This window comes from Petaurus breviceps, unplaced genomic scaffold (assembly GCF_028583685.1).
Source record: "Petaurus breviceps papuanus isolate PSGF00001 unplaced genomic scaffold, PetGlider_PUasm1.0 140, whole genome shotgun sequence".
NCBI classification, from domain to species: Eukaryota; Metazoa; Chordata; class Mammalia; order Diprotodontia; family Petauridae; genus Petaurus; species Petaurus breviceps.
The window spans coordinates 43,248,812-43,270,966 of record NW_027185698.1 but is presented as its reverse complement, the minus strand read 5'-3'; the positions used below and the strand labels follow the sequence as shown (position 1 = coordinate 43,270,966).

General features: G+C 37.6%; 1 protein-coding gene across 2 annotated transcripts in view; it reads right to left on the bottom strand.

Moving 5' to 3' along the window:
- The window catches only part of ZFYVE28 (zinc finger FYVE-type containing 28), a 221,647-nt gene that overhangs the window by 135,489 nt on the left and 64,003 nt on the right, over positions 1-22,155 (bottom strand). For both annotated transcript variants that reach the window (XM_069071004.1, XM_069071015.1), the window contains exon 2: positions 12,738-12,878. In XM_069071004.1, coding sequence (XP_068927105.1) covers positions 12,738-12,878 — 141 coding nt within the window. The remainder of the gene's footprint in view (positions 1-12,737; positions 12,879-22,155) is intronic.

Below are 22,155 nucleotides of genomic sequence, written 5' to 3'. Positions count from 1 at the left end.
TATATATATATATATATATATATATATACTCAGTTGGATATAAAAATCTATCTGACTCAATAAGGAAATAAGAGAAGAAGAGGATAAACTATATTGGGGGATGATAAAGAGGAGAGTGAATTAAGGGAGGCAATTGTAAGAAGCAAAACAGACTTTTTAGGAGGGAAAGGATAAAAAAGGAGTGAGAAGGATAAACATAAGAAAATAGGATGAAGAGAAATAACTAGTAATCATAACTGTGATGTGAATGGGATGAGCTTACCCATAGAACAGATGTGGCAGAATGGATTAAAAAGCAGAATCTAACAACATGTTGTTCACAAGAGACACAGTTGAAACAGAAAGATATACAAAGAGTTAAAATAAAGGGCTGGAACAAACTCTATTATACTTCAACTGAAGTAGAAAAGGCAGAGGTAGCAATCATGGTTTCAGACAAAGCAAAAGTAAAAAAGATCAAAGAAAAAGAAAAAGTCTTTATGTGTACAAAAATATTTATATTAGATTTTTTGTGGTGATAAAGAATTAGAATGATGCTCATCATCAAATAAAAGATGCTCATCAATTGAAAAATGGCTGAACAAGCCATGGCACATAATTGTGATGGAGTACTACTGTACTATAAAAAATGATGAGGGGGTGGTTTCAGAAAAAACAAAACATGGAAAGACCTATGATATGGACTGATGCAAAGTGAAGTGAAAAGAACCAGGAGACTACTGTTCATAGTAACAGCAATGCAGTAATGATGATCAGCTGTGAAAGACTTACCTACTCTGATCAAAACAATGATCCAGAGGACTCATGATGAAAAAAATGCCATGAACTCTGAGTGCAAACTGAAGTATAACTTTCTAGGGTTTTTTTTCTTTTTTTCTTTTTTGTGGTATGCCTCATATGGAAATATGTTTTTCATTATTTCACATGTATAATTGATATAATTTTGCTTGCCTTCTCAGTGGGTGGTAGAGAGTGGGAGGGAAAAAGAGAACTAGAGCTCAAAATTTAAAAAGAAAAAAAAGTAAAAAAAAAAAAAAAGACTAAAAAAGGGGGCGGCTAGGTGGCACAGTGAGTAAAGCCCCGGCTCTGAAGTCAGGAGGACCCAAGTTCAGTTCCAGCCTCAGACACTTAACACACACACACACACACACACACACACACACACACACACACACACACACACATTTTACTTAACCCTCCAAAGTTACTGCTCTCCAAAAAGAAGGCAAAAAAAAAACCTAAAAAAGAAAATAAATTAGGTTTAGACCAAAATCACACTATATATACCCTAATGATAGATACCCTAGATAGAAATGGCTACAGCATAAACAAATTAAAGGAGAGAGGATGGTGATACCTGTCACAAATATGGAGAGAAGCGTTCTTAACTATAAAGAGATAAACATCACAGAGGATAAAATTAACAATTAGACCTACATAAAATTAAAAAGCTTCTGCCTAAACAAATTCAATACAGCTAAAATCTTAAGGAAAACAATTAACTGGGAAATTATTATAGCAAGTGTCACCAATAAAGGTCAGATATCAGAGATCTAGAATTGGAAGGATCTCCATGACATGAAATTCAGCCCCTACATTGCAAAGAGGAGAAAACCAAGGCCCGAATTAAGTGACTTGCCCAAACACAAAGGTACTGTCAGAGGAGGAATTTGAAGCCAGGGCCTCTGCCACCAACACCAAAGCTCCTTCTAACTGAATGATTCAAATATGCAAGAAGAAGAATCATTTCTCCGTAGATAAATAAATTAAAAGGTAAAACAGGTAGTTGTCAAAATAAGAGAAATAAGCAATCGACATGGGCAACTAGGGGACACAGTGGATAGAGTGCCCATCCTGGAGTCAGGAAGACTCATCTACTTGAGTTCAAATCTGGCCTCAGACACTTACTACTTCTGTGACCCTGGGCAAGTTACATAACCCTGTTTTCCTCAGCTTCCTCATCTGTAAAATGAGCTGGAAAAAGAAATGGCAAAACCATTCTAGTATCTTTACCAAGAAAATCCCAAATGGCATCATGAAGAGTTGGACATGACTGAAAAATGACTGAACGACAACAAGCAATCAACAACCATATTTTTAAAATGCTCCAAATCAGTAATACTAAAAGAAATGCAAATTAACACAATTTTGATGTTCTACCTCAAATGTAACAGATCGGCAAAAGTGATCAAAAAGGAAAATGAAAATTATCAGAGGGACATTGACAGTACATGAACACTAATGTACTTTGGATAGAACTATGAATTTACCTAGCCATTCTGGAATGGATTTGGAGCTATTCCCCTAAAGGTACTAAACTATGCCTTATTTTAACCTATCAATACCAACACTTGGAATGCACCCTAATGAGATCAAATGGGAGGGAAAGAACCTATATGTTCAAAGTAGCACTTCTGGTTGTAGCAAAGAAATAGAAACTATAGGAGTGCCCATTAATTGGAGAATGGATAAACAAACTATGGTATATTAATGTAATGGAATAGTATTACAAGAAATTATTAAAGGGAATATTTTTTAAAAAGTGGGAAAATGGGGGGTGGCTAGGAGGGGTAGTGAATAGAGCACCGGCCCTGGAGTCAGGAGGACCTGAGTTCAAATTCGACCTCAGACACTTAACACTAGCTGTGTGATCTTGGGCAAGTCACTTAACCCCAATTGCCCTCCAAAAAAAAAGTAAAAAAAAGTGGGAAAATGAATCAATTGATGCGGAGGGAAGTTAACCAAAGCTGTAGACCAATTAAAATAATGTCCATAACACCATAAATAAAAAAAAATTCAAAGACTTAATGATTGTTTTTATAAATGCAATGACAAAACATGACTCCAAATAAGACTAATAATGTGACTGGCTTTCTACCTTCTGATAAAGCTTTAATGGATTACACATGCATGAGACATATATTTTTGGACATGGTCAATATATGGATTTGTTTTGCTTGACTATGCTAATGTGTTACAAGAGAAAGGTTGATTTTTTTGGAGGGGAAGGACTTGAGGAGAAGAAAGATGATTATAGCAATTGGATAAAAAGAAAATAAAGAAAAGAACATGAATAAAACATTTTGAAATATGCAAGAATGAAAACAGGAAAAAGTTCAGAAGGGAACACGAACAAGCAGGATAGCTTTGGAATAAATGTAGTGAATTTAGTATATACTTAAAAACCTTTCCATATAGCATGGGAAGTTTCAAATACAATCTTCTTTTAAATTTTTTGTTTATGGGAACATTTATATTTATTTGGTGTTTATCAACTCAGATTATCCAAAAAGATTTAAATTTAATAACATTCTACTGGTATTACATTATGGCAGCAGGGCCTGGAATATAATTGCTTCTGCAGAACTAAAAATGAGCATCACACAGAGGACAAAGGAGAAGAAGTACATGATGGGCATGAGCAGACTAAGATTGTCAACAAAGAACTCAACAGAATAAAAGACATAATAAAAGAAGCCATCAAGGAACTGCAGGTTAAGAAGAAAAGAATGATTAGTTGTTGGACAAGGGCATGGGTTGACAGGTGGACAGTAGAGCATTTCACTGGTACCTTCTCAATGTCAACAGAAAGCAAGAAAGCCCTCGAGTTTGTTGGATGGTCCCCTTCTCCTGGGGAATGTATGGGGGTCATAGACAAGAACTGCACTGGATAAGGGGCATGCACGAGTTAAAATCCGCATGACTGCATAGAGGGACCTTCTGAAATGATGTGATGATCACAGATCCATTTGAGCATCTGAAAGCAAATGTCCTGAATATGTCTAACCCCACTGGCTGTGTCTCATTCTGAATTTTAAATCGTTTTAGTGTAAAGAACAGTGATTTAACAATAAGTTTGCATTAACATAAAGTTAATTGAAAATTTATGTACATATTATTGAAAAAGTAAGTGTATTAAAGGTAAAGGTAGAGATCTAATCAGTTGACAAGATTAAAAAAAAGTCTGAGGAAAACAATTCTCACTCTCCTATTCTAAGACAATTTTGCATAGTACTACGCTGACTAGAATACAGGGGAAATACAAGAAAAAACAATGAAGATGAATCAGCAAGCCTTTGTTAAGCATCGACTATATGCCAGATCTTGTTTTATGTGCTGGAGATACGAAGAAGAACAAAAGATAGTCCAGTGGGGAAGGGGCACAATGTGCCAACTACATGCAGGCAAGTTATATGCAGGATAAATAGGAAATAATCAACACGGAAAAGGCACTAGAATCAAGAGAGACTGGGAAAAGCTTCGTGTACAAAATGGGCTTTTAGGTGGATCTTGAAGGAAGCAAGGGAAACCAGGAAACCAATAAGACACAGATGAAGAAAGATTATAAGAGGGTAGATAATTCTAGGGATGGGGGACAGCCAGTAACAATGCCTGGAGCATTTCTGTGTATTGGATGGAGATTTATATTCCTGAAGAGAGAAGTGACTTTCCTAATAATGTGCAAATTCTATTTCACAATCCATCTTGCCCTACTAGAAAGTGAGGGGGAGAGGGGAAGGATATAAGAGAGAATAGATTGGGGGAAGGGGTATTCAGTAGGCTCGCTATCTTGGGGTGGGGCTAGGGGAGAAATGGAGAAAATTTGTAACTCAAATTCTTGTGGAAATGAATGTTGAAAACTAAAAATAAATAAACAAATTTTTAAAATTCCATCTCATAGGTGCTAGAAGACTGATAAATTCAAAGGTGAAATGATGACTATGATATATAAATCTCTGTGAATCTTCTGCAAGTCTTATCAATGATCTGGGGGTTAATTTGATTTGGGAAAGTACTGTATTTTCTTTAGAAATACTGACAATGTTACTGAGAGAAAAAAGCCTTCATAAAATTCCATTAGAACTGAAGTAGAAAAGAAGAAATGGAAATGAATGAATGATGGAACTGGAAATTTACCTACCTTTTAAATTGATAATTACTGAATTAGGGTTTTTGCTTATAAAATTTTATCTGAATTACTTTTTTACGTTGGCCAGTGGAATGTTAAGATGCAGCCCTTAAATTAACTGTGGCAGAGGGCTACATGAAGTCAGCAAATTTGTGGATTTGAATACATTTTTCTATGTGAAGAATGACTTTGAACAAAAGAAGTCAAAAGATAACAAAATTCTGCTTCCAGATAAGAATCTAACAGCAAAAGTCAGCATAATTTATAAAATTTTCTATATTTTGTATTCTTGATTTTATTCATTTGAATTCTATACAGGTACAAATTGGTTAATTATTAATTTGGTAGATAGCAAATTGTAATGAGAGAGAAACTGGGCCTTGGTTCTCTTCTAACTGTGTATATTTCAGTATTTAGGGTTCAGGTTAATATCAACTACATATATGATCAAATGCCAGTTGACAAAGAAAGTACCAGAGTTGGTACACATTGAATTGCTGCCATTCGCTATGGCAGACTTCTGAATACATTCATCATGGACATCAAATTGGGAAATATAAGACTGGAAATGCTACAAGATGGATAATTATACACTTGTATCCAGAATGCAAAGGAATTTCAAGGAATAAGTAGTTTTATGGATATAAATTAAAAGGGAATGGTCTGTGCCTGGGCCATGTATACATAGATCTGGAGAAAAGATTTCAAAATAGCAGTAAGACGGATCCACTAAACAGTTGGTTGGACAACTTGGAAACCAATGTGGTAGGTAAGGTTCTTCTTACCTCAACTTCTCAACTTCTATTTAGAAGCACTTTATACATATCAAATAGGAAGTCAGACAGGTCACTTGTGATACAGATCTGGGTATCATAGTGTCAAAATGATATTCAGGCAGAGTTTAGGTCACAAGACCAGCAATGAAAAAGATTAATAACTTTTTCTTCTTTAACCCCACTTCTAGCTCTAAAAGGAATGATGTCCTAAATGTAAAGTAATTACAGCTAAACCTAAAATACAACAGAATCCTAAGGAGGTAAATTCCTTATGAAATAGCAGAAAACTCTAAAACTTAGAGTGCATATTTAGCATCTCTCTCCCACCAGTTTCTATGTGCTTGCATAAGATAAGAAAACCTGCAGGCTAACGTGAGGCTTAGCCCTAAGGTAGGGACTCACAGATGCTGCAGTGATCCTGCCAGAACACTCCTCATTTTCTCCATTTCCATATTCTTCCCCACCTTCCAAAGGAAAGGAGAGAAAAGGATAAATCTCGACTGAAAACATCCTTGTTCTCTGATTGAGGCCTAAGATCTAGGACAGGACTTGGAAACCTTCAAAGCTTCAATGACTCTGTTAGGACAGTATTGCCCTACCTTCATCCCACTAGAAGTTGTAGAAACTGATGCTGCCCAGCCAGATAAAGGAAAGATAATAAGCAGGGGGAGAAAATCCAGGGGGCTGCAGCAGGGAAGGAGGGGTGTGAACAGGACAGCTTCTCTAGGCCTGAAGCAAAGGAAAATGAAAATAAGTTGAGGTCAGTCTTGTCCCTCTACCCATCCAGACACTACTCAGAAAAGGGACCCAGTCTGGCAAACCCCATATCCCTCAAAGGGAGGGGGCTGGCAGACCCCATACCCAGCCTTAAAAAAATCTGCTTACCAGCAAAGAAAATGAGTCCAGAAAAATGAATAACAGATAATATAAAAAAAGAACTGGAAAACCAGACATATCAAGAAGAAAAGCTTCAATAAAAGTTCATCATACCTGCTGATAAATCAACAGGGAGGACCTTACAGCCAGAAGGAAGAATGAATAAAATCTCAAAGAGAATACAAAACCCTCTTAACAATTATTATAATAGGAAGGAGAGTGAACCAAAAATGCTTGATGAGAGACAGAATCTTGTGGACTCACCAGAGAGCAGAGAACAACAAAAAAGAACTGCAAAATAGTTCAAAAGAAATAAATTTTACAAAGAGAACAGTCAGAAATTAGAGCCCCTGATGCAAAAAAACAGACAAACAAACAAACCACACACAATTAGAAGATTAGAAAAAAAATGAATCCATGACAAAGAATTTTTCTTAAGGAATAGAATATAAAAACACTGCAGGGTGGAAATCTTGCAGAAGAAAAGCAACAGTGACATTAAAAAAAAAAACAAATTCTGAAGATACTACACTGACCTTGAAGACAAGATGTGCAGAGATAACTTAAGGACTCCCTAAACATCATGATACATCAAAAACAAACCTGAATACAAGAATGTAACAATACAAGAAAACTACACACTACAAAGCTTTGATTGAGACAACCTACATATTACAACCAGGGGGAAAATTATGCTTCAAACTCTAAGGAAAATAGTGGATTAAAAAATTATCAGAAAAAAAAATTCCCAATATGCACCAAAATATTTATAGTTGCATTTTGTGTGGCAACAAAGAACCATAAACAAAATAGGTATCTAGCCATTGAGGAATGGCCAAACAAATTTTGGTACATGAATGTAATGAAATATTACTGATCTACAGAAATGACAAACATACAGAGAAACATAGAAAGACTTACATGAATTGATACAAAGTGAAGTAAGCAGAACCAAGAAAACAACATACAAAATTACTACAACTAATTAAATGGCACGAACAACCATCATATATGAACCAAACGTGAATTATTCTAAATTACAAGGAACGAGCATAACCCAAAGAAGAAGAGACATGGTAGGAAATCTCCCCTATTCCTTTGCAGGGGCAAGGGGAAGAAGGTTCACTTGGTGTGGAACCCAGCATATATTTTTAGATTTTTTTTCAAAATATTGATTAGTTTTGTTGACTGCCTTTTCTCTTTTTCCTCCTTTTTCTTTTAAAAATAGTGTCTGTTATATAGGGGTTGCTTTCTAGGAAGGAGAAGGGGAGGAGCACAGGGAGAAATTTACAAAATATTAAAAGAAAAGATATTAACAAAATTTTATTTTGAAAATAAAACAAAAAGAATCTCAGAATCTACTATATAGAGGTAAATGTCCTCAAAACTGAGAAAATAAAAGAAATAGAATTGAGGATTACCCATAAAAAAATAATATCTCTAAGTTAACACAATACCAAATAGATACTATATTCAATTTCAGAACAAAACTGAAGCAACATGGACTCAACTTACAACCACACTACTGGAAAATGAAGGTAATTTGTGGAACAGGGTGGGAAGGTGTATTAATGGGGATGGGGAGGTGGATGACAGAGGGTAATGGATGCTGTACCCTGATCAAGTCCATGAGCAAAGAGCAAAAGGATGATGGCTCTGATACCAGAATGATATTTTTACAGGCCACTGTTATTCATGGTCTTCCAATATCACATTGCTGTTATTCATTCATCAGATAATTTATTGATTGTCTGCTATATTTACATTACTGTGATAGGTCTTTTCTCTATCAATCCTTACCTGATGAACTTCTATCCATCCTTGTAGTTAACTTCTAAGATTATATGTAAACAAGCTGCCAAAAATTTTACCAGTCCACAAAATGTTCACTAGAACTTTATTTCACTAATCATTTTTATGTACTGTGTGTAGAGCCCCAAGTTAGATGATAGAGAAGGTGCAAAGTTTAGATAAAATAGATGAAATATCTTGATCTTGTGGAGTTACACTCTAGCCAGGTCTTAAGTGAAGAATGATATATGCATGAATAAATGTAATATCAAAACTAGTTCCTCTAAAAAGTCTTCCTTGAACTTTACAATGAATAATGGCCTCTTACCTCTTGGACCTAATGCTGCATTTTGCTTTTTGCTTTCTTGTGCTCTTCTCTATATTATAGGTAATTGCAATTTATTAGTTTATTTTACAATCCTTTGTGTCTGTGTCATGTCCCCTCTTTAGACTATAAGCCCCATAAAGGCAGAGCTTATATTTTATCAAAATATTGGCTCTCCCCTCTGCCTCAACTTAGAACAGTGCTGTAAACACAGTAAATTCTTTTTTAAAAAGTTTAATTTATTTGAATAAATTTAAGTTCTAGTGAAAGTTTTGTGGACTGGTAAAAATTTTGGCAGCTTGCTTAGATATAATTTTAGAAGTTAACTCCAAGAATGGGTAGGAATTCTACGAGGAATTCAACTGATGGAGGAAACAGGCCTATCACAGTAGTGTGAATATAGCGTGCAATCAATTGAACTGATATGCTAGGAGACATCTGCTAGGATGGTAAAAATTTTGGCAGTCTATTAGGTCTATATTTAGAAGAGTTTTCTCTAGATATCTTACATAGAGATTTTTATGCCAGAAGCAGTTTCTAAATTCTCAGTGATGCAAAAGATCATGGCTCTAGAGGTGGAAGAGGCATTAGAATTCATGTAATACAACATTCTACTTTTTACATATAAAGAAACTGAAAAGCATAGGCATTAAGTTACAACACGCAGATAGGAAATGGCAGAGCCAGGATTTGAATCCATATCCTTTGACTTCAAATTCAATCATTCAAGGCAATCCTATATCTAAAGCCTAAAGTAAAGATAATAGCACTGAGATTGATAACCATGTTTACATAATTTTACTTAGCAACTGTATCATTCATCTTTATCTTATTTGCTACTTGGGATATAATGTTCTATCAAATCAGGTCAGGAGGCACAATGATCCTCTTGCAATTCCTTTTGTAATTTTATACTCTGTAACCAGCACTTCCTACATACTACCTGGTTCTCTAAATCTTATTACATACATATTAGTATTTTACTTATGTGTGATTTTTTTTAAAAGAAACGAAAAAGAAGATAGTTCATGTATTTTTTCCCATCTAAACTGTAAGCTCCTTGTTGGGGAGACTATGTTTTATACTTCTTTTATAGCCTATGGAATCTAGACACAACACAGCTGCCAAGAAATACAAATAAACACACACTCACTTAATAAAGTACTTAGCAAAAAATCACATTAGAAATGATTTGATAGGGGCAGAGTCAAGATGGCAGAGTAGAAGCAGGACCTCCGCTGGGCTCTGGCTTCCACCTTCCCCAATCCATGTAAAAAGGGGACTCTAAACAAACTTTGGAGCTACAGAACCCACAAAATGACAGAGAGAAGCTACCCTCAGCAGGCCAGCAGGAATCAGCCAGTGCAGCGCTCTGGGAGCGGAGCCCAGCCCCACACTGAAGCTTTAGCCCCAGGGCAGGCCTGACCAGCCGCAGCAGGAAGGACTCCAGATCAGCAGCAGCTGTGGCCATTTCCAGATTTAACAACACATAGATGCAAAGGACAAAGTGAGAGGTCAGTGCAGTCTGGACTTTGGGACCTAGTAAGTGGGACTGTATAGGCTTTTGCCCCCGGGGCGAGAAGCCGCTGAGACACCAGCACAGCCAGCCAGTGCCACAGGGCAGCTTCTGCTCTTGGCCTGCAGAGTGTAGGGGGACCAAGCATCATTTTGAGGGATAATCGCTCTTGCTTTAACCTTCTTGGATCTGGATTGCAGTCTAGAGTGGAGGTCCTGGGGTGTGTGTCCAGCTTGCCAGAGTGTATGGAGACCCCAGAGAGGGCACCCATCTAATACCTCCAGCAGCTGAGAAAACCCAAGCATTTGGGACGAAAGCTCCCCTATCTGGTGGCAGAATCCTACTGTGGCAAAAAGCCCAGGGTCAAGTGACTGAGGGGCAACATGACAAGGCAAAGGAAACAAAGCAGACAGAAGATTCCAACAATACACTCCTATTTTGGGGACAAAAAGGAGCAAAGCATGGAAGAGGAGGAAAGCAGTGAAGTCAGAACTCCTGCACCAAAAGCTTCAAAGGAAAATACAAGCTGGTTACAGGCCAGAGAGGACCTTAAGAAGTAGATAAGAGAAGTGGAGGAAAAATTGGGAAGAGAAATGAGAACAATGCAAGAAAATTATGAAATGAGAGTCAACAGCCTGAATGAGGAAAATGCCACCTTAAAAAATAGACTAACTCAAATGGCAAAAGAGGCTCAAGAAGGCAATGAAGAGAAGAATGCCTTAAAAAGCCAAATTTGCCAGATGGAAAAAGAATCTCAAAAGCTCACTGAGGTGAATCATTGCTTCAGAATTAGTGTAGAGCAAACAGAAGCTAATGACTTTATGAGAAATCAAGATGCTGTTAAACAGATCCAAACAAATGAAAGAATAGAAGGCAATGTGAAATATCTCATGGAAAAAACCACTGACCTAGAAAATAGATCCAGGAGAGATAATTTAAAAATTATTGGACTACCTGAAAGCCATGATCAAAGTAAGAACCTAGAAATCATCCTCCAGGAAGTTCTCACAGAAAACTGCCCTGATGTTTTAGAACCAGAGTGCAAAATAGAGGTTGAAAGAATCCACAGATCACCTCCTGAAAAGAGATCCCAAAAAGAAAACTCCCAGGTTCTGGAATTCCCAGATTAAGGAGAGAATATTACAAGCAGCCAGGAAGAAACAATTTGAATATTGTGGAAATATAATCAGGATAACCCAGGATCTAGCAGCTTCTACACTGAGTGATCGAAGGGCTTGGAATATGATATTCCGGAGGGCAAAGGAGCTGGGATTAAAACCAAGAATCGCCTACCCAGCAAAACTGAGTATCATGTTTCAGGGGAAAATATGATCATTCAGTGGAATAGAGGACTTTCAAATATTCTTGCTGAAAAAACCAGAGTTGAATAGAAAATTTGATGTTCAGATACAAGAAGCATGAGAAGGTAAACAGGGAAAAGAAATCATAAGGAACTTATCAAAGTCGAACTATTAACATTCCTACATGGAAAAACAATAACTGTAACTTATGAAACTTTTCTCAGTATGAAAATAGGTGAAGAGAATAGAAATATATATATATATATATATATATACACATATATATGTCTGTATATGAGGGTATATGGGCATGAATACATATATGAATGTGTGTATATATGTTTACAGGTATACATAGATAGAGGGCACAGGACCAATTTAACAGGAAGGGATGATACTTAAAAGGTGAAATTAAGAGGTAAGAGAGGAATATAATGAGAGGAGATGGGGAGAGACAGAATGGGGTAAACTATCTCATATAGAAGAGGCAAGGGAAAATGGTTACAATGGAGGGGAAGAATAGGAAGGCAAAAGGGAACGGGTCAACCTTATTCCCATTGAATTTGGCTTGAGGAGGGAATGAAATACACACTAAATAGGGTATCTCACCCTACAGGAGAGTAGGGGGGGGAAGGGGATGAGAGGGGGCATGATGGAAGGGAGGGCAGCCTGGGGGGGAGGGAAGTTGGAAGCACCCACTTTTGAAAAGGGATGGGATCAAAGTAGAGAACAGAACAAGTAGGAGGTGGGATAGGAGGGAGGGAAATATAGTCAGTCTTTTACAATATATCTACTATGTTATTGTTTTGCATTAGCCACACATGTATAACCTATACTGAACTGCTTATCTTCCCAGTAAAGGTGGGAGACAAGGAAGGAAGGGAATGAATCTGGAATTCAAAGTTTTAAAATCAAATATATATATATACTATTATTCATACTATATTACATGTAATTGGGAAATAAGATATACAGGCACTGGGGCATAGATATCCACTGGAAAAATCAAAAGGGGTATGGGAGAAAATATGAGAGAGAGCAGATTGGAGGAGGGGATATCCTGTGGAACTGCTATTTTGGGGTGGTGTGTAGGGGAAAAATGGGGAGAAAATTTGTACCTCAAAATCTGGCAGAAATGAATGATGTAAATCAGAAGTTAATAAAGCATTTGGGAAAAAAAGAAATGATTTGATAAAAATGAGCCCTTAAAAGCTGCTCTTGTCCTACAACATATTATCCTTACCTGACATGAACGAAACTGGTTGACTAGTAATGTGCATCTCTGTGGATCTTTTCTTCCATCCAAGCTGTCCAATTCAGCAGCTACTTGATTTAACTCTTCATCTGCGTAGTAGAACTGAGCAAGAAGTTGTGGATCTGACCTCTGCAAAGATAATATAGATGGACAGTGTTAGCTTACCTGTTCAGGCAGATCCAAATAATGCACCTACTAATATTTGCATATTCACAGGTAAAAAAAAGGGAAGATGATTTCACCAGGGCAGGGCAACACAGGATATGGTAATATTTCTTCAATAGGGTAGTCCTGGCAGCAGTACAGCCCAAAGCATAATATCCTATCTTATGTCCTACCGTGCCCCACTCAAGTCTTCTCAAATGGTGTCAAACTCAAATAGCAACAGAGGCATACCGACTTAGTTCTAAAACATGTTATCTATATTTTATTATATTCTTATTTATTTCATTAAATATTTCCCAAATGCATTTTAAACAAGCTCTGGCACTTGGGAATATTGCCTTCCCATACCTGTGTTCTAAAGGTAGAGATAAGTGGAACAGTGGTTGGATCATCTGCTTAATTTCAGGAAAAAAAGAAAACTTTATTAAACATATGAAGAATTCATAATTTCCACCTCCTCTGGGTAAGCCTTGGAATTTGGTTTTTTACTGTTTGCAATTGCTCTTACTTCCCAATTTTTAGTCTTTGGGCTGGTATGCTCACCAAACCTAACTTAATGAAGGCAGGTCTAAGGTTCCTAGAACAGGACACGCTGCCTTGTTAGACTTCAAAGACTCACTTCTCAGGGTTCTGTGGGTAACCTTGGTGTGTTTGGGGAGGGGGAGATACAGTGCTACTCCTTGCCTGGTGAGCTTCTCATTTACAATAGGCATCTTCATGTGTTTTTCCCTTTGAGGGTAGTGAGACTGAAGTCTTGACTATGCATTTCTTTTGGAAGGGTCTGTTGTGTTTCAGGGCTGGTTAGAATCAGCAATTTCAAAGACATTTTTATTTAGAGATACTGTCCCTTTCATTTGCTTCTGCATAAGGTGTCCTCTATGACAGTGCAAAACTCCTTTGCAATGCCTATGTCAATAAAACTTTTATTAAACACAAGTACCATCACTACTCTGATAGGGATATAAAGACAAAAATGGAACAGTTGATGCCCTCAGAGAGTTTACATTCTATGAGGAGAGAAAACATGTACATAAATTAGTCTAAACATGCTGTTGCAGAAATATTTTTCCTTATTTTATTCTACTTCATAAAATTTGAATTCCAGCTAAACCAGACAACATATTCTCCAAACCTGACATTCCACCTGCCAGCTCCATGCATTTGCACAAACCATCCTCCATGTTTGGAATGAAGCACTTGGGTCCAAATCTTACTTCACTTAGTACCTGTGTTAAATTGCTTAATCTCAGTTTCCTCATTCATGAAATGAGTTTAATAAATAACACCTATTTCAGAGGCTTATAAGAATCAAATGAAATGTATATAAAGCACTTTGAAGAGAGAGTGCCATATTAAGTTTTTGCTTTTACTATTGTCTACATGTCTCAGAATCCTGTTTTCTTCAAAGAACAGATCAAATCATCTATAACTATATATCCCACGTGCACTGATAATCTCAATACTTAAAGTGTCTGATTTCCTTATTTTCTAACATAACTAAGAACCTATTCTGATGCTCATTAATTGTCCCAACTTCGGGTAGAGCCAAGATGGCAGAGTTGAGACAGCAACCCAGCTGAATTTTACCCTCCAAACAACTTTAAAATAACACATCAAATTGAATTAAAGATAAAAATAGTTAACAAAAGGTCAGGGTGAGATATTTTTTGAGCCCAAGACAACTTGGAGGTTGGCAGAAGAGTCTGTGATGCTGAGGTGGCAACTGTCCCAACTGCCTTTACCATATCTACCTGGCCCTAGGGACTGGTACCTGCCCCTGGATCCCTCTAAACCAGAATAAACACTGGTAAAATTTTGAATTCAATATTTTATTGAACATTAACTAGCACTGGGCTTATCCCTATGCAGTATTATCTGGCATGCTCTCTACTCTCAAGCAATTACAATCTTATTGGAGAGAAAAGATACATCTATAACTATATATATATATATATATATATATAGACACGTGTCTATAGTTATTTGTATATAGACAGATGTATAGATATGTAACTCAAGGTTCAAGGCTGGTATATTTGCATAAGACTATTCTCGCTTGTCAAAAAATAATTATTCAACACTCCATGTGTGTATGAGGGATGGTGTTGGCAAGAACTCGGGAGAAGAGAGTTGGCAAGCACTTGGGAGAGCTCAAGGGGAGGCCCCTGGAGAAAGAAATACTTTGGGAATAAGCCAACATGTCTAGGAACCAGAACTTGACATGTCTCTGATTTCCAGCTTGTCACACTAGAGACTTTGGGGGATTTCCTCTTGCGTGATAACAGGCACTCTTTCTTAGTTGAGCTGATATTTCTTACTCTCAGTGGGAAAGCTCATTTACTCTATGTATTGTCTGACATATTGTAATCACATAGATTATAATATATCAACTATTCTGATTTCTGTTCACTATTGCCTGGATAAATAGGTTTATTCACTACCGACTATTTGTGATGGTATTTGTAAAACTAGAATTGGTGGGAAGGTAGTCAAATATATAGCATGGAGCACTCCTCCATTAATATAAAGTGATAAGAAAGACAGATTGAACCTTAAAATTATTTTCCTACACTAGCAATATTTAAGGGGAAGATGGATATAATTTTGAACTCATCATCTCTTTGAAGAAAGCAGGTGGTTCTTGTTTACCTTTAGGAAGGAATCAAAGTCTGTCTTGGAAAGGGATAGGGGAGATTCCAATGTTATTTATTCACAAGTCCCTGTCAACCATTTAGAGAAGACCATGTAGACATAAACGTAACATACATGGGCAACATACACACATATACCCTTCATATAAATGAAATACTTAAAAAATATAATGAAAAGGTTTAATTAAGTACAAAATATATAGTAACATTCAGTTTTGTGAGGTCTCAAAGGATAGAGACATATGGTTAAGATGACATACATCAAATTAAAAGAAAAAAAGTTTGACCCAAAAAGAGAGTGTATTCTGAAACAAAAATACCCAGACTTGCCAAACTTGTTGGGCTCTGAAAACTACTCTCATTCTGTTTATAGATATGTTTAATTAGCAGGAAAAAATACACCAACTATAAGTTTTTGTATGGTGCATTTTATCATAGTTCTGACAGTTTTATATGTCCCTAATAAGTCCTTTTTTGTTTCAATGACAAGACTGCAACTATTTTTTGGTAAAAAGTAACTTCAATCTGAATTAATCACCATCAACGTGAACTGCCACCAAAGGGTCAAAGCAGTCTGGTTAGAGTAGTAAGGCACCCTAAGAGCTCAGAGACAGGGTTGACATGAACCAGGTGAATCAAACAACCACCAGAGCAACTGGACCATCACCTCATCAATTGGAACACCATCTCCCGACAAACCCATGTGAAGGCAGCCAAGTGCTCTAGGCCTAGAGCAGCAGCCCTCAGTTCATTAATCCCACCTTAACTGAGGAGGACAAGTCCCAAGAAGAAGGAACCCAACACCCTTATGACCAATGAAAATGAAATTTGTGTTTCCCTTGATGACTTTCTAAGTTTCTTTCACCCCTCTGAGATTCCCCAGTTGAATTTCATCTATATTATTCAATTTTAATTTTAAATTTTAAAAATGTCCAGTGATGCAATAAACAAACAATTAAAAATGTTTTTATTAAATGCCTGCTATATGCAGGTATTAGCAATACAAAGTACCTGCCCCCTGTGGATTCAGTTAAATCTCCCAAGGGAGGAGGAAGGGGTGATTACTTTTAAGGTACTGTACAAGGCAGCACTCCTAAAACTAGCTCATAAGTCCTCCTTAAGTATAAACACAATAAGCTCAAAGAAAAGACATTTATTGGATGGTATCATAAGAACAATAGTAATAAAGTATTGTCCCTATAAACCTGGGGTATATTTTCCTTCATCAGTGAGAAGCATCATAAACGATGAATATACCAGTAGAAAGGTACATGTTTCAGGAATGCATGTGGTCCAAGGCAACTCATAGCTCAAGCACCCCAGCATACTACTATCCTTTGCATCTTCACGGTTCTTTTTATGTTGATACCCATAATTGCAATGGTTTTGCTGGGCAGGTTGCTTGGCCTGGCTCCCTAATCCGGAGACTTCAATTACTGATGGCCAAGGTTGGTGCTTTCCTCCATTGCTAGACGCCCAGAGTTACCCTCCTGGGTGCACTGTTTTCTACTGGAATATTTCTTTCACCGTAAGACATCAGGGCTGATGGGGAAGGAAGGGAGAAGAAATCATACCCCATCCACTAAAGCAAGGAACAAATTACTCTCAAAGACAGAGTTCTTCCACAGATGAATCTCTTCTCTGCTGTCAGGGGTCATATTCCTCAGAGCTGTTCTCTAATCTAAAAGACTTCTTATAGAGTATATATTGCTTTTTTTTTTAATGCTTCATTAACTTCTGATTTACATCATCCGTTTCCACCAGATTTTGAGTTACAAATTTTCTCCCCATTTCTCCCCCACCCACCACCCCAAAATAGCAGTCCCACAGGATATCCCCTCCTCCAATCTGCTCTCTCCCACATTTTCCCCCATACCTCTTTCCACTTTTCCAGTGGATCTCTATGCCTCAGTGCCTGTACATCCCATTTCCCAATTACATGTAAGATGGTATTAATAATAGTATATATATATATATATATATATATACATATACACACATATACATATATACATATTTGAATATTTGATTTCAAAACTTTCAATTCCAGATTCATTCCCCTCCTTCCCCGTCACCCACCCCTACTGGGAAGGCAGTTCAGTATAGGTTGCACATGTGTGGCTAATGCAAAACAATAACATAGTAGATACATTGTAAAAGACTGATTACACTTCCCTCCCTCCCATCCCACCTCCCACCCGCTCTACTCTCTACTTTGATACCATCTATTTTCAAAAATGAGTGCTTCCAACCTCCCTCCCCCCCAGCCTACCCTCCCTTCTGTCATCCCCCCTCTTATTGCCTTCCCCCCCATTCTCGTGGAGGGTTAGATACCCTATTTAGTGTGTATTTCACTCCCTCCTCAAGCCAAATTCAATGGGAATAAGGTTGACCCATTCCCTTTTGCCTTCCTATTCTTCCCCTCCATTGTGACCATTTTCCCTTGCCTCTTCTGTATGAGATAGTTTACCCCAATGTCTCTCCCCATCTCCTCTCATTATATTCCTCTCTCACCTCTTAATTTCACCTTTTAAGTATCATTCCTTCCTGTTAAATTGGACCTGTGCCCTCTATGTATACCTGTAAACATATATACACACATTCACATATGTATTCATATGCCCATATACCCTCATATATAGACAAATATATATATTTCTAATACCTTCAACTACTGAGAAAAGTTTCATAAATTACAATTATTGTTTTTCCATGTAGGAATGTTAATAGTTCAACTTTGATAAGTTCCTTATGATTCCTTTTCCCTGTTTATCTTCTCATACTTCTCTTGCTTCTTGTATCTGAATGTCAAATTTTCTATTCAACTCTGGTTTTTTCAGCAAGAATGCTTGAAAGTCCTCTACTCCACTGAATAACCATATTTTCCCCTGAAACATGATACTCAGTTTTGCTGGGTAGGTGACTCTTGGTTTTAATCCCAGCTCCTTTGCCCTCTGGAATATCATGTTCCAAGCCCTTCGATCACTCAGTGTAGAAGCTGCCAGATCCTGGGTTATCCTGATTGTGTTTCCACAATATTCAAATTGTTTCTTTCTGGCTGCTTGTAATATTCTCTCCTTAATCTGGGAATTCCAGAACCTGGCTATAATATTCCTAGGAGTTTTCTTTTTGGGATCTTTTTCAGGAGGTGATGGGTGGATTCTTTCAACCTCTATTTTGCCCTCTGGTACTAAAACATCAGGGCAGTTTTCTTTGAGAACTTCCTGGAGGATGATTTCTAGGTTCTTACTTTGATCATGGCTTTCAGGTAGTCCAATAATTTTTAAATTATCTCTCCTGGATCTATTTTCCAGGTCAGTGGTTTTTCCCATGAGATATTTCACATCACCTTCTATTCTTTCATTTGTTTGGATCTGTTTAACAGCATCTTGATTTCTCATAAAGTCATTAGCTTCCATTTGCTCCAATCTAATTCTGAAGCAATGATTCTCCTCATTGAGTTTTTGAGATTCTTTTTCCATCAGGCAAATTCGGCTTTTTAAGGCATTCTTCTCCTCATTGCCTTTTTGGGCCTCCTTTGCCATTTGAGTCAGTCTGTTTTTTAAAGTATTATTTTCCTCAGTCAGGCTGTTGACTCTCATTTCATAATTTTCTTGCATTGTTCTCATTTCTCTTCCCAAATTTTCCTCCACTTCTCTTATTTGGTTTTCAAAATCTTTCTTAAGGTCCTCTCTGGCCTGTAACCAGCTTGTATTTTCCTTTGAAGCTTTTGGTGCAGGAGTTCTGACTTCACTGCTTTCCTCCTCTTCCATGCTTTGCTCCTTTTTGTCCCCAAAATGGGAGTGTATTGTTGGAATCTTCTGTCTGCTTTGTTTCCTTTGCCTGCTCATTTTGCCACTCAATTACTTGACTTATGGGCTTTTTGCCACAGTAGGACTCTGCCACCAGACAGGGGAGCTTTCGTCCCAAATGCTGGGGTTTTCTCCCCTGCCAGAGGTATTAGATGGGTGCCCTCTCTGAGGTCTCCACACGCTCTGGCAAGCTGGACACACACCCCAGAACCTCCACCCTAGACTGCAATCCAGATCCAAGCAGGTTAAAGCAAGAGCGATTACCCCTCAGACTGGTGCTTAGTCCCCCTACACTCTGCAGGCCAAGAGCTGAAGCCACCATATGGCGCTGGCTGGCTGTGCTGGCGTCTCAGCGGCTTTTCGCCCTGGGGGTAAAAGCCAAGCACTCCCACTTACTGGTCCCAAAGTCCAGACTGCACTGACCTCTCACTTTGTCCTTTGTGTCTATGTGTTGATAATTCTGGAAACGGCCACAGATGCTGCTGATGTGGAGTCCCTCTGGCCAGGGGCTAGTCAGGCCCGCCCTAGGGCTAAAGCCTGGGCGTGTGGTGGGTTCGACTCCCAGAGCAATGCGCTGGCCAATTCCTGCTGGCCTGCCGGGCTGTCCTCAGCAGGAGGTTAGCTTCTCTGTCTCATTTTGTGGGTTCCAAAGCTCCAAAGTTTGTTTAGAGTCCCCTTTTTACATGGATTGGGGAAGGTGGAAGCCGGAGCTGAAGGTTGTGCTTCTACTCCGCCATCTTGGCTCCCCCCCCCATATATCGCTTTTTAAAGAGCCACTAATAGTCAACCAATGGCTAACTACCCTCTACCTCCATCCAATTTTGATGGGGAGGGGGATTCTTTACAGCTTCAAAAGGGGTAATTTAACATAAAACCTTTTAAGACCTTAAGATTCATTGTCTCTGTCAGCTGGCCGTTTATATTCTATGATTTTTACCAAGTAAGAGATAGGTATAGGTAGGTGAGATCAAATGATCAGGAGTGTCTTTATCAAACCCCTTCCCACTTTATACAAATAAAAAAAGTGATATAGCTCCTGTACTGAAAAAAAAAAATCATACTCTACTAAGGAAATATAAGACATACCTAAGAGTGATGGTTAGGGAAGGCAACCTTGGTCTAGGCTATCAAATGGATTGTAAGTAAAGCAATAACACAGTAGACTGTCCTGCCCTCTCCAGCAGCAAAGTTAATATTTTATTTAACTGTGTTCCCCCAATAAGAAGTATGAAGAAGAGGGTGAGAGTGACTTCAGAGGCAGGGAAAAGGGCAAGATGTCCACAGTGGCTTGGCCCTGGTGTTTCGAAGAATGACTGGATGGGATGAATAAGATCCCAAAGAGTTCTAACTCTACATTTTGTGACCATTAAATAAATCACTAATTAGACCTCAGCATTGAGAATCTCAAAGTTATATGGTATCCAAATTAGTCATGTGGTTCCATCCACTATCATAAGTCAATGTTAGAACTAAACCATAAAAAATACCATTTCCCCTCTTCTAAATGTCTAAGAAAGCAGATTCTATGAGCTCTCTATGATATCTAATAAAATAAGAGAAGTCTTATAGAATCTGTGTCTGAAATATCTTCTGCTTCAACAAACTTGAATTATTCAATTTTAATTCTGGTAAAAATGAGAGATTAGCAAATTAGCATCTTCCATTTTAATGATCCAGGTCAAACTTATCTAAAGCATGTTCATGGAGTATAATTGCTATGGGACATCTAAGCAAATAGAGAAACTAGTCATTGTGCGTGGCTGAGCATCTCATATATGTGAGTTCTGGCTGGAGCCATAATCAAGTGTTTCAAGATCTGAAAGAGTGAAATTATCTTCAAAGACTTTCTTCAGAGTAATTTTCAACTGACAAATGTTCATCTAACCACTTAATGACTAGTCTTAAATTGTGTATTTTGTGGCACTGAGGAAGCATGTCCAAAAATACAGATGAGTGGTTTTTCTTGTAAGAAAGTACTACTACTGCACAACAGCAAAGCCAGTGTAGGACTTAAATATTCAATTCCTATGAAATTAAGAAGAACTTAACAAGAAAGATAAGTTTACTATTTGGATTCCCTTAAGGAACATGCAAAGATGATTTGGATTGATTGTCCTTTTTATTGACTTTATTAAAGCGGGGGTTATATAGGAAAATTAAGGTCATATAAAATTCAGCGTTCTTTGAAATGGCCATTAGCATTGTATGGTTACATGTAATTTTTATTATATAAAAACATTTCTTACTATACTTTTCATATATTGACAAGAACATATAATTTGTTTCTTTTTTTCCCCTTGACATATGTATGCGAGGTTACTGGACATAGGAAAAAAAAGGTCTTAGAAATCTTCTAATCCAATTCCCTCATTTTATAGATGAAGAAACTGAGGCCTAGAGGGGTTAAGTGATGCTCTCAAGGTCATACAAGTAGCTAAGTAGCAGAGTCAGGATTTCAACTTACATTCTTTGCCTCCAAATTCATTGCTCTTTCCAACATACCATGCTGCTTTTTCAGGAACATGTTTAATGTCCTGTATTGTTTAACATTTTTATCAATTAAGGAATAGATAGCATGGTCTTCCAAGTCACAGATAACACAAATTTAGGACAAAGAATATACATGCTAGATGAAAGAGGTAGAACCCAGAAAGAAACCCTGATAGACTGTAGCATTGCATAAAATCTAATAAGATGAAATTCGAAGTCTTACATGTGAGTTCACAAAATCAACCTCACAAAAATAGAATGGGAAAGGGGGAGGCATGTTAGACAACA